We start from the raw sequence: 13,964 nt of genomic DNA, 5'->3' as shown, positions 1-13,964 counted from the left end.
GATGTTATGTATATAAATATGCAGTTCTCATTCTGTACATACAAATTCTACTAATGTAAATGGGAACTTTGCATGCATATCTGAGGCAGTACATGTCCCTTCTAACCAGTGTATGGGGGGAGGGGGTAGGAATTCAGCTGGCAGCCTTATCTGCTAATCTGAACTATACAAAAGCAAGGGGAAATACCATATAAATTACACTGCTGTTGTACAGGTCACAGAGCCACAAAAATGTCATACTTCTATCCTTCAGAGGAATTAGCCCTATATGATTACTATTCCCGTTTCATATTTCTGAATATAGAGTGAAACATTTGTCTCTATAAATAGGTAATGCACAAAAACAATTACACAGATAATTTAGAAGCATTACGCTTGTAGTCCTCCATTCAAATAAATCATTTGCAATATAAAAACGTCCTGAAAAAGTGCATTCAATCCTTAAAATGACTGATTGTATAGGTGAATGATTTCATTTCCGTTATCTTGTATCCACCTATGAAAAAACAACAGGTTAGGAAACAACCCAACAAACAAGAAAAACCTATGAAGGCCGGTTATGGCCCTTAGTTACGCTGATGTAAATCTAGAATTATTCGACTGTGATCGGATGGAATGACTCCAGAATTGCATCCTTAAAGATAAACACAGAATTTGGCTCTCAGGTGATAAATTTCTGTGATGAAGCATAATAACAAAGGCTACACCCGAGAAAGGCCTTTGGGAGAAAGGAAACACCTGCTAGTATTGCTGGCGAACAGGTGGAAGGCAGAACTTTGCAGGCTTGATAGCCTGTGGTTAGTATTGCCATTACAGAGAGTGGTTTTCAGGTGCCGTCCCTCCCTCCCTCCAGAGACTTTACAAAGAAACGTTGCTGGTGAACGGCTATGAGAGATCTGCTTTGTGCTCCCGTGGAGATGCTCCAGGCACGGGCAGCACCGCGTGACTGACTCCAACTACCTCTTTCTATTAGCTAACAGCAATCCAGTGGCGCTAGCCCGGCCTTCGCGCTGCCTTCTTGTTAGTGCAGGAAACCTGAATTACAGCCTGCGACTACTAGACACTTCCCCTAGGATCTCCCAGAGCTAATACCGTGGGCTGGGGAGGTGTGTGTGCGTGTGTGGCGGGTACTCTGTCCAACTTGCCCGTTACTAGTCGTCAGAGGGGCTACTCGGATGGCGGCGGCTGATGCTCATCGTCCCTGGTCAGCAGCATCAGCCCACAGACAGCTCCGAGCATTTAGCATCCCCCTGCTCAAAGGCCGCCCAGCAGCCGGACCCCTGGAGCCTCCCGGCCCCGCGCTCCCCTGGCATAGGGTGACCAGACAACAAATGTGAAAAATCAGGACGGGGGTGGGGCTGTGGGGGGGAATAGGAGCCTACATAAGAAAAAGACCCAACATCGGGACTGTCCCGATTTTGGTCACCCTATATCTGGCACGGCAGCCCTCAAACTGCTCTGTAAAACCTGGGTGCCCTTGAGGGGAGGGTGCAGCGCCCCCGGCTGCCCCTTGCTAAGGGGTTGAGCCAGCGGGGACCCTCCACCGCCGCCGCTGCCCCGGGAAGGTGCCCGCCTGCGCTCTCGATGCTGGGGGCTGGCTGCGGGGGACCCCTGGCAGCTCAGCGCGTCCCCCTAACGCTGCCTCCTTGGAGAGACCGAGCGCCCCACCCCGGGCCAGCCCGAGCAGAACCCGCGGCTGGCGCCCGGCTCAGGGGAGCATGCGCCCCCCCCTCGCTGCCCCATGGCCTGGAGGGGGGCCTGCCATTTGAGGCCACGCTCCCTGGCCTGGGGGGACCGGGCTGCGGGTCTCCCCCTTACCCTTCAGGCTTGACAAAGCCCTGGCTGGGATGATTTAACTGGGACTTGGTCCTGCTTTGAGCAGGGGGTTGGACTAGATGACCTTCTGGGGTCCCTTCCAACCCTGATATTCTATGATTCTATGATTCTTACCCCTGCCGCTGGGGGTTGCTCCAGGCGCATTCTCCGCCCCCGGTACCCTGCCCTTCCCTTCCTGTCCGTGCCCGGGGCTGCCCCGGCGCTCCGCGGCTTCCCACGGGCGCGCTAGCAGCCATTCATCCCGCCCGCGGGGAGAACAAAGTGGGAGGAGGCGCCGCTCTCCCCGGCCGGGCCCCAGCGCCCCTGGGTGCAACGGGCGCTCGTTTGCCCAGACATTGCCCGAGTCCCCCCTCTCCCCCTCCCCCCCCCGAGACGAGCTGCACAAGGGGGGGGGTCGCTTTGCGGCCGCTAGCACGATCCGCGGCAGAGAAGTTTTCGCTGCCTCCTCTGTGGGTGGCTGCAGGCGGCAGGCTGCGGGGGCTCCCCCGGCTCCACCCTCCCACCCGGCGTGGATCTGCAGGGCTGCGCCCCGCCGCCCTCGCGCCACGCTCGTTGTGCAAAGCCCGGAGGCGCTCGCAAGGGCAGGGAAGGCAGCGAGCTGCTTTCCCACCCAGGCGCTGCTCCCCTGGCAGGGCCTAGGTTCTCGTGCTCCTTGCCGCTGCTGCGCTGCGGGGGAGGGGGAGATCGTGGCATGGGGCAGTGGTGCCGGGGTGGATCTCATGCCTGATGTCGCTGTTGGTCGCTGAGTTTTAGAGAGATTTATTGGCTGGCTCCTGCTAAGCCACGCTTGAGTAATCCGAGCTGCTGCGCTCTGTGGTGAAGCCCGGAGGAGGGCGGCGGTGGGGTGGGGGGGAGGGAGGGTGGACGTCACTCCCTCTGGTAGCAGAGCCACATTAGTCTTCCATCCCTCTAACCATCACTACAGCTTGGGAAACTGCCGGGTCACATCCATTTGCATTGGAAAACTGGCGATGTTTGGTGCTAGAGAAATAGATCGATCACCCTTGTGATTCCCCCTGCTCCTGTCCCTGCTTACCCCACCCATACCCAGACCAGAGACAATAGCATCCGAGGTCCCCCAGAGGAAGGAGCGGGGATGGATCTGACTCCAGTAGGAAAAGCGTGTGCCTAGAAGTGGTACTAATGGGAAGAGATGCTGTGATCCAGAGGAGATGATTTCACAAAGGGTAGCTGGCTCAGTGCTTTGGGCTGGAGCCGTGTAGAGATCATTGGAGAAGTCATTGTGCACAGGGAGCCGAAGATCTGTACAAACATGCCTGTTCGCAGAGGGCATGTGGCACCACAAAATACATTTTTGGGTACAATCATACGAAAATTTGAAGGGCAAAGTAAGTTCCTCTCTCTCTTTCTCTCTATTTTGATACAATAGTTCGGGTCTACTTGGGACTAGATGCATAGCAGCTCCAGACTGTTTTAAGTTTGTAGGTTGGAAAGGAAAAACAGGAGGTGAGGAAGGGATCCCTAAGAGCCTTGCTGATATTATTACTGATCTACATTAGTTTTCAGTACCCCTTCATCTTAGGGGGCAGTTTTAATTATTGACTGTATTATATTTTGTGTTGTAGCTACTATATCTACATTCCAGCTGTTCAGCATATCATACAGAGGGGGTGCTTACGCAATATCCAAGGAAAACATTGCTAGCTATTTTTTAAAAAACATAAATCAAAACAGGCAGACTTTGATTTAGAGGAGACAAATAACACCCAGAGGAATTGTTAGGTGGAAAGTACTCTTATTAGCTTGCCTTTAGCACTGCATTTTTAACATATTTAGCAGTGATTTTTTTTATCATTAATTTATGGAAGCTTGAAGTATCTATTAAATCAATGCAAATGCATCCCCAGGGACGTTGCTGATCTAGTCTATGTATCCTTCCCAATGCAGTAGTTTACTACCTGTCAAGGATATTGAAGCTTTCATTATTTTTCTTTTAATTCCAATTTACTGTACGTCTAACACTTGAAACTTAAAAATAATGTTATAACAGCATCCAAAGAAACAGTATATTTGACACATCTGCACTAATTTAAATATTTAGCATGTTTATAAGATATCAGGCCACTACAAAAAGAAACTAAGTTTAGCTTATACACTTTGCAGTTCCTTCTCTAAATGTAGCTACAGCAAATTTAATATTCTTGTAACTTGTGTAAGAAATAAAGGCCAGATCCTACAAGTTTTACATATATAAGTATTGAAATCAAGGGTACTATTTATGTTAGTAAGGGTTTACAAACTCAGGCCATTGAATTATGTGACTTACTGTTGCAATGAATAAAGCTAGTGAATAATACAATCCTTTAAGTCACTAATACAAGGTTATTGTGAAAATTCAGCATAATATGAAGACAGTGGGGAAAGTATGTATAAAATGCACTTTTTTCTACAAATGTTTTGATGTGTTAGAAAACAATATATTTAATTAAAAATACTAATATAGGGTCATACAATGTTCACTTAACTCATGATAAGTCCTATTAAAATTGTGGGTTTTGTTTGCGTGCACAAGACAAGCAGGACTTCATAAATGGTAATAACATAGCAATTGTATCAGTGCTCAATATCCATTTGTAAAATGGGAGCAGTATATAGAGCAATTGTGAACAGAAATAAGTAGAATAGTTATAAGACAACTTTGGTACATTACTCTCAGATGAAAGTTTCAAAAGATGTGTGTGTCTTAAGCACATCACTTTACAAGTGTAGTTGAGACCCGAATTTGACCTAAGATGATCTTTTACTATGTGACTTGTAATTTCCCCTTTCTGTAATAACTCTAGCTTATAACAACTACATAAGCAACTGAATGATCATATTACATTAATTTTCTTGGGAGTTTAATTGAAAATCAGATTAATGGCTTGATCCTGCTCATATTCAAGTCAATGGAAAAATTCCCATTGGTTTCTTTACTGCAGGGTTGAGCCCTTTGGTTTTGGCTTGATCCTGGCAAGATCTCATGCAGATAAAATTCCCACTAACTCTTCACAGGAGTTTTCCTCAGTAAAGACTTGCAGGACTAAGCCAATAGTCTGGGTTTCAGTGACACTGAAACATGTATTACAAATTTGGAACTCAACAAGAGCTTTGCAAAAGGACTTGTTGGATCTGGTTTTATTTTCTTAAAAGCCAACTATCTTCATATTTAATGTATAACAAGTTTATTGAAGTTTCTTTAAGAGTTCTGGATCAAGTAAGCTATATTGAAGATCTCTACATCATAGAAATCACATGCAAAAAATAGGTAATAGGTTCTTCAACATCTGTCCTTGCAGACAAAAGTTCATGGAATGTTGAAAAAGTACTGAAAAACGCATCACTTTCTTGTATTGCAGATAAAAAATTCATCATTGCTAATGCTAGAGTGCAGAACTGTGCCATCATCTACTGCAATGATGGGTTTTGTGAGATGACTGGATTCTCCAGACCAGATGTCATGCAGAAACCTTGCACCTGTGATTTCCTTCATGGGCCAGAGACCAAAAGGCATCATATTGCCCAAATTGCCCAGGCACTGCTTGGGTCAGAGAGAGGAAAGTGGAAGTCACTTATTATCACAAAGATGGTAAAGTTTCTTATTTTAAAGATTTTTTAAATGTGTTTGGGGGACCAGTTGGCTCATAATGGTTTTTAAAGAAATTTCTTTAACATTCTGGGCAAAATCCTCAGCTGGTGTAACTCCATGGACTTCAGTGAAACTACAATGATTTATACTATCTGAGGATCTGTCCCTATAAAATCAAATTTTGGTATTTATCATACATTTCTACACATATCTGTCTTTTAGTATTGGAAGAAAAATCTCAGTTTTACTTATTAATGCCCAGTGTACAAAAAAATAATGAACAACTTTTAATGGTACTAAAATAAAGGGTCTGACTTTTTTTTCCCCACTTTCACTGGCATAAATCAGGAATAACTCTAGTTCAATTCTGTTGAATTCAATAGTGTAAAACTGGTGTAAGTGAAAGGAGATTCAGGCCCAGACAGTTAGTTTCTATGGCTGGTACTGTAGTAACAACTTACAAGTGCCAGAGACTTAGACTCTGCTACCCACACTCAGCTTGAGTAGTAACTTGATGTAAAAAGGATATCTGAATAAAGTGCTACTCATCCTGAGTTAAGGGTGACAGAATCTGGCCCTTGTTAAGTGAAACGTAATTGAGAAAAAGTGAAAAACAGGCAAATTCTTCTCCTAGTGGTGCTGTTGTAAATGCTGAGTAACAACTGAAATCCAGAATGATGCTGTTATAACCAGGATGGATTTGGGTCCCATCAAAACTGAAGGGAATTCAGTCTCCCCCTTCCCTCCCCAGCCTTCAAGGAAGAATGCAGACTGAGCAGAATACCATTTGTATTATTATTGACATATGGAAGAAAGAGTAAAACAACTATGCTGGTATATATTTACTGTTGAAAGCATGAAATAAATATGTGTCCATGTATTCTGAAAATGATGTATCTGGATATGGGAGTACTACAAAACTAAATAATTATGATTCTTTATAGTTAGGTTTAAGATTTTTTCTGATTACTCAGCATTATTTACAGGAATGTCTAGTTTCAAAGAGGTCTGATTAATGTATAAAAATGGTGTACTATGTTCTGTCCCTCACTGTGTATATACACTCAAGAAAGAAAGCAAGGGAAACTCATATATTGAAATGTTGAGCTTAATTTAGTTTTGAAGACATGCCGTAGTACTGTTGGCATTAGTTTGAGCACTGCAACGACAGAGGGTCTCAAGCTTTAAAGTCATAGAACCAAATTCTATTCTCAGTTATTATTATTCCTGAGTGACACCAATGAAGTACATACGGTTATTCCAGATTTATCCTGAAGTAATTGAGAGCAAAATATGGTTTACAGGTTACCCACTCACATCTGATATTTTAAAAGTACTCTCCTTACCCTTTAGATTCTCATATTCTCTCTAGAGTTAGACCCAACCCCAAACCCTGGATCAGAACATTTCCTTACTTTGGGGAAGTTCAGATCTTGGTAGAGATCCTCACTTAAGGTACAGCTGCTTTGCTCAGTTTATTTCATTGAGGATCTGGCCTTCTGTGTCTTGTGGAAATTTTTAATCTGTGTATGTTAACATTAAATATAAATAAAAGTAGCATTGGAAGTGTGGAACACCATAGCTAACTTTGCTCTGTCGGCTGTGATCTCCTCAAAGTGCTGTCTTTAGGGTATGATCACTCAGAAGCGTTCTTCCTGCTTCAGTTTTCAAAAATGATTAGGGGGCAGGGAGAGAAAGAGGGATTTACTAAATAAATATAAACTATCAGATACTTTTTTAAAACAACACATTTCTGAAATGCTGAATTACGATATTATGCAACCTGATTCATTATAGAACATTAAGAGTAAAATATAAACAAGGCAAATGTTTATTTTCTTTTCTACATCTTAATTTTTTCAGTTTGCAACATATAATTATTAAATTATAGAGCATTTAGGGGAAGATACTGTAAACAGTTATGTACAAGAGTAACCATACTTTCATGATTAGTCACTTTAAACTTAAAAGTGATACCCATGTCTGTAGAGCTAATACTCAGCCATGGGTTTGCAGAATTAGTCCCTTTGAAAGCCACAAATAGTGTTTTTAACAAATTAGAACCTAAATCCTTCAAAGATTTACTACTGGGCAAAATAATTTACCATGAACACTAATACACTTCAATAAACCTTTGCACATTTGGGCCCAACTTTGGAACTTAAATACAGAGAATTAAGGGATTGTTATTGCCCACAGGCTGTACTGATCCATTGATTTCTAGGCAAAACAGCCCATTAGTTCTTAAGAAATCCCCACAGAAATCTATTTTAGTCTCTGACCGCATGCTATTTACAAGCCTGCAACAATCATTTGGAGCCCAGAACTGCATTCTTAGTTCATCTACAATTCCCACCAACTTCAGTGCAATCTTTGGATGTGGAAAAAAAAATCCAGGATTGAACCATTTTTAGGAGACCATTTCCATAGCTTTGTGACAACCTGGTGACAAATCTATTTATTACACATACAGATAAATAGAAAGAATGCCAAAAAGTATGTAAGTCCTCACTATAAGAAAAGTTTGAAAATATTTTAAAAAATCCTAACTAGCAATAGTGTTTTGTAAAATTAAAACGTAGTATAAAAACATTCAATATTATGCTGGGTGTAGTTACTCTCAGATTAATATTATAGTGCTTATTAGCGGCTGAAATGTTCTATTTTAGTTTTCATAAAAAGTGTATGCACATATTTTATACATAAATAAGCTTGGCAGCTTATTATTTTTAAAATAATTTGATGGATAGCATGTTAATTTTTAAGCATGTTTTTCCATTTAAATTTGTACAGTTGTGGGAAATTATGGGGGGGGGTCAGACAATAAGTTAATGACAATAGATACTGAGATTTAAAAAGTTAAAGATTTATAACCATTAAAACACAAATTGTCATAATCACATCATGTGTCAAATATATGCAAAGTAAATACCCTAAAGTTCTGAAACACACATTTTCTTACCTTGCCCATCTGTAAATTATGATTATTATCGATGGAAATATTTGTGTGGTGTATGATGAAATCAAAGTTTACTAGCATTACTAACATTTACTGCTAAAAATCTAATCCTTTCTAGCGTGTGCACACACACACACTCTCTCACACACACACACACACACACACATCAGTGAAAGCTTACTATGACCTTTTTCAAGTTTCTGAAGTGGGCAGCAAGATGGGGTGCAGAATTGATGGCTCTGATGACTGCTTATTTTGTATTATGCGGAATTTATTTTTTTAAAGTGGTCAATGCTGTAAACAGTTAGGCATGTAACTTATTCATGTGAGTAGTACATGTGAAATACTCAGTGCTTAAAGGTTTGATTTAATCTATACGCTAATTAAGAAAATGCATATATGTATATAATGTTGTATAGCCACACACAGTATACTTCTGTACAAACACAATATTTGGTGATTCTCCAGCTTCCATTGGTATGAAGGCCACACTTCTAGCTCAGAAGAGTTCCGAGATTTAGGACTTGAAGCCTGTCAATTATGCAAGACTGAATTTTTTGGTTTGAGGAAAACATTTTTGTAGCAGGCTGATTTTAGAAGAATGGAAGCTGTCTGAAGCTGCACAGAGGTTTTGAATACTGAAATAAATCCTGGGATGATGGATTAGTGGGCAGAATGCAGGTGAGGTGGTCAAAAGATGCATGACAAAGACTAAATGATCATATAGTTCCATTAATCAGTTACATTGCTATCACCATCATGTACATTTCCCTCTACAGTATATGATGGGGGAGGAGAATATACCTGATCGTGTGTCGTAACAATTTTAATGGTATGAATTTGGGATGACATCTTTATTAATCAAAGCTTTAAAGATTTACTCCAGTTTACCCAAAACCTCAAAGGTTTTGAAAATTTACTGCTGATCTTCATGCTTGCATGTGATAGAAATTTGAAAGGTATTTTTATCAGAAATAATTCTGCTAATATAGCATATATTTTCTTTATTTCTCTTTCCTGATTCTTTGTTAATAAAGGCCTTTGCATAATACAATCATTGTTTCTTAAGTCCTAATCATTTGTTCTGCATAGCTCGAAAGCTTTTTTCTTTCACCAACATAAGTTGGTCCAATAAAATATATATATTACTTCACCCATGTTGTCTGTTCCAAAAGAGACAATTATGAGGTCACCAAAAGCATTACAATTTTTAGGGACTGATTCGAAGAGGAGATGGACTCATAAAAACTGAGGGCCCAAACGTGTATCTACTACTTACATGAGTAGTCCCATAATTCACTGGAACAACTTATGGGAGTAAGGCTATGAGATTAGCCCCTAAATTCCATTTTAATGCAAATGTCCTCATTAATAAAAAACTTGGGTAGATAAATGCAGAAAAAAATCACAAGCGCATCATTTCCAAATAGAATGCTTTTCAAAGTTGCCCGTGAGGCATTAGCAGTTGTTTAAATTAATAAATTATAGCAATCTACTACAGTAGGTTCCTTACTGTTTATAACTCCTTCTCCCCAACTGGTTATCTAGAGTATATGATCTGTATTAGACACATTGGAAGGAAGATATTGTTTATACAGAGTATCAATTTTTATTTTAATAAAGTTATTTGCAGTGGAAGTGTTTGACAGCTTTTCCTTTGAGGACTCCATTTTACAGTTTAAGTCATTATTACATAAAGCATCCTTGACAGCTGTAAAATATGACTTGAAGAGATAATGCTGTAAAGTTTTTGACATAAAAACCTATAAATTATACAGAGATTGAGGATGGGCATATGTTAATCAAAGTATATGGTCATTGCATACTATTTTGGCATATGTTCTGCAGACAACAGTAGGATGTAACTAAAAATATAGCCTAAAAAGTCTGCTTATTAGTATGACGTACAGGAGATCTTTAACTAGTTTACATAGATGCAGATATTTTATGGATAGAAAGTACCAGTGAAGGATGTAATAATGACTAAAAGATGATAGGAGGAAAGTGTGGTTTCAGACAGTTGTCTTAATGTTACAAACAAAAAGAAGTACTTGGCATTCATCCAATTTTGAGTTATCCTGTGTGCTAAAGCTGACTGCAGAATAAAAATATGTGTGATTCAAAACTCACGAGGTTCCAAATTATGGGTTCAGACCCGCTACGTTTTTAAGTGCTCTTTTTCAACACTTAGAAAAATAAAATGTGACCAAAATATTGTTGAAGTTAAGTATAACTTAACGTTGGTGTCCTGAACCTAGTCAGAAATGTCAAGGCATTTTTGAATAATAGGTATATGCATTCTGCTTCAGCTCCAGCAGACTTGATCACCCTATCACTTCTTATATGCCCAGAATTGATCAGTCAATTTAAGAAGGGTAGGCACAATAGTCCATGAGGGCAGACACTTACACATGTATGGGCTCAGTGTAGTCAATGGGACTGGCATTGTGCCAGGATATACCAGAAGGGATCTGACTGCAGGATTCAGAACTGACCAAAAAAAAAAAAAGGAAGAGAAAGTGGAAATATACCAATATCATGACAGGAGTTCTTAGTAAAATAGGCAACATCATATGGGCTGCAGTTGAATAATGGAAGGTCATACTTTCAATCCCTTCCTCCAACTCTCCCAGAAAACGAGAAAACCCTTTTGTAACTGTTTTTCAAAACCTTCTAAAAGCTACTTATAAAGTGTGTGTGTACATTAGAATATCATGCAATGTGCTGGAATTGAAAGCAATGGATATGAGCAGCCTTTCTCCACAGAACAGGTACAAGTACAACCATTTGTACTTCAGACTTCGCGCCTACCCCCACTTCACGGTGATGCTACCCTGTAACTATCTCCACATCACTGAGCCTTGAGCTACACGGACCAGCTGTAGCTCAATATCCATTCACATTCAATTTTTGGCACCTTTGCTGATAGTAGTTAGGATGGGGAGTGTGGCTCCCTCTTTCTTTCCTTCTTCTCCTCACATTTCCTCCTCTGTGGTTGACTGATTTTTTTGGGCAGTAGTTCAGTAGGAATGGACTGAAAATCACTGCCTGTTTCACACAGGACACAGCATGGTTAGGATGATAAAAACGTTTCAGTCATACTGAGCTGCACTGGGAGTCAAACTAATTATTTAGAGGTGATGGTCAATATCATTTCTACTCCCCTGAATCATCAAGTCCTCAGCTTTTACAAAATAAAATGTTGTTTTAAAAAGTTTTCATTAAATAGAGTTTATTATGAGGATTTTTTGTGGGATATAGAAACTTATCTCCTTTCCAGGCATTCCTGCTACCTGGATGTCTAAATGAGGGAGGAAAAGGGAACAAAAATAAATTATCTTCAAGATTAGTCTTTCTACCAGAACTCTGGACCTGATGAGTATTTTGGATACATCTGATCTTAAGAGAGAGAGGAAAAGCACAGCCAGTAGCAATTGTTTTCTTAGCGGGTAAATCCACGGGTAAGGCTAATGGTTGGTGCAAGACCCTCTCTACCAGGTAAGTGCCACTCAAGTATGAATGGGGGGGGACTACAGGCAGGGGTCACAGAGTGAGTCTTTTTCATCCAGTATACTCTAGATTGAGAAATTGCACTACTCTTGTCAAGATTTGTTCATAGAAGAGGTTTGAGGTAGGCTGGGAGAGCCCTGGTTCTGCAACTTATACTGATCCAGTAGCCTAAACCTTCCTGCTGCAGGATACAGAGAAATCAATGGTTGCTGTGTTAGCCTACAGGCTGCATTAGTGGTGAGACCAGGAGATAATACACACTGCATCCCACCGCCTACACGCCATTATTTGCAGGGAGCTGTATTTTATCCCTCCCAACCCTTGCTTTGTGCTCCACAGGTAGCCCAATTATTCCAGATTTTGAGCTGGAGAAGGGAATTTCAACAATGTGCAAGTAGTGGGCAGGGTTTTTAAATGACACACAACAGTGCAAGGATTCCCAATAAATGGCAGAATTACTGAAATAAGTCCTTCCATGATACGGTGGTGTTAAGATAACTGGTGGCTTATGAAGTATTAGTTATGCCCAGGATCCACCTAATGCAGTATCTCGTCTCTGAAAGCAGCAGTAGCAGAAGCTTCAGAAGAAGGAACAAGAAACTCACCGCAGGCAGATAAGGGGTAATTGACCTCTATGAAGATTTCATCTGTAATACCCTCTTAGTTAAGACTGGTGTAAAACTGAAGCATGCAGTTTCTATACCCTTAAGTACTATTTCTAGCATAATTATTATACTGTAGATATGTTATTCAGGTCAATGGCCAACATTTTTTTGGAAGTTTCTATCGTCTCTTGCTATGAAAACACCGATGGAAAGGAGTTCTACGTTCTAATTAGGCATTGCATGAATGAGTATTTCCTTTTATCAGTTTGCATCTGTTTCCCCTCAGTTTCATTGAATGCCACCTTGAGCTTGTGTTATGAAACAGGGAAATAGAAAGCTCCTGATCTATCTAATACTTAGTCCTGCATTGTGTGCAGGGGACTGGCCTAGACCCTCTCGAGGTCCCTTCCAGTTCTCTGATTCTGTGTTTTTGATACCATGTTTATATATTTGTATCATGTGCACTTTTATTTGTTTCCAGTCTAATTGCAATCATTTCACTCTCATATGCAGAGAGTTTTTTCCCATACCCATAATAAATTCTCTCTCATCTCCTCATTCTTCAAAAGAGGCTCAGGAACGGTGGCAAATAAAAGTAGCAGATTTAAGAGAGACATCGGGGTAGAAACCATTGCTTTGGAAGCATGTAGCTGTGACCTTAAGCATTAGATGTTATTACACAAGCTTTAGAATGACCAGCTTGAATAGTATATGTTTATAACATTATCACTCTGCACTATGTGATCTCATACTCATGAAAGGGGATAGTGGTGGTGTTTCTATTGTGCTGAGTTTTAATTTGTTTTAGGAGACCAGCCTTTATAGCATTCCATATAAATTAGAATTATCCGAATACCTCTCCATGTATATATCAGACCAGTTTCCAAGCCAAGCATGAACCTGCCTAACCAAGCAACAAGGGCTAAGAGTAGCAGTGGAAGAGACTAGCTCATTGTTGGAGTGGCCAACTCACCCTGAAAGGAACACACCCAAAACCAATCAGAAGTGCAGTTGTGAACCAGATCTGAGTGCACACATATATGCAAGTTCCACTGGCCATAGTAGGAATTCCCCTCACAAAGACACACACAAGAGAGGGAGGGAAAATACTAGGCAGCTGTATCACATTTATACAGTGGTACCTTACAATATTTGCAGACATATCTTATCACAAGTGAACACTGGACAAAGGTCTTCCATGTTTCAACAGTTTCATAGATGTAGGTCACCACACACTACATTGTCCAAGAACTAATCGGTGTCTATCAACAGCATGCATTGCATCACACACGTTTTCCTCCCTAGACACATGTATCAACAGTATAGCACCACAGGCATTTTCAGTAAACATAGGAGGATTCGCTGTGGCTGATGTCTTTGAGGCTGCTGCTGTATGTTGCTTCTTACTTTCGCTTTCAGTGTGGCTCGGAGACTGGAGTAACTTCATGATCTGACTTGATCAGCT

General features: G+C 40.8%; 1 protein-coding gene across 1 annotated transcript in view; it reads left to right on the top strand.

The window, feature by feature from the left end:
* Positions 1 to 2,746: 2,746 nt before the first annotated feature.
* The window catches only part of KCNH7 (potassium voltage-gated channel subfamily H member 7), a 338,644-nt gene continuing 327,426 nt past the window's right edge, over positions 2,747 to 13,964 (top strand). The window contains 3 exon segments of the mRNA XM_043505208.1: positions 2,747 to 3,185; positions 5,196 to 5,384; positions 5,387 to 5,425. Of these exon segments, the coding sequence (XP_043361143.1) occupies positions 3,110 to 3,185; positions 5,196 to 5,384; positions 5,387 to 5,425 (304 nt within the window). The 5' untranslated portion in view covers positions 2,747 to 3,109.

The sequence above is a fragment of the Dermochelys coriacea genome, chromosome 11 (genome assembly GCF_009764565.3).
Source record: "Dermochelys coriacea isolate rDerCor1 chromosome 11, rDerCor1.pri.v4, whole genome shotgun sequence".
Taxonomy (NCBI): Eukaryota; Metazoa; Chordata; order Testudines; family Dermochelyidae; genus Dermochelys; species Dermochelys coriacea.
This window is presented reverse-complemented; position numbering and strand designations above follow the sequence as displayed.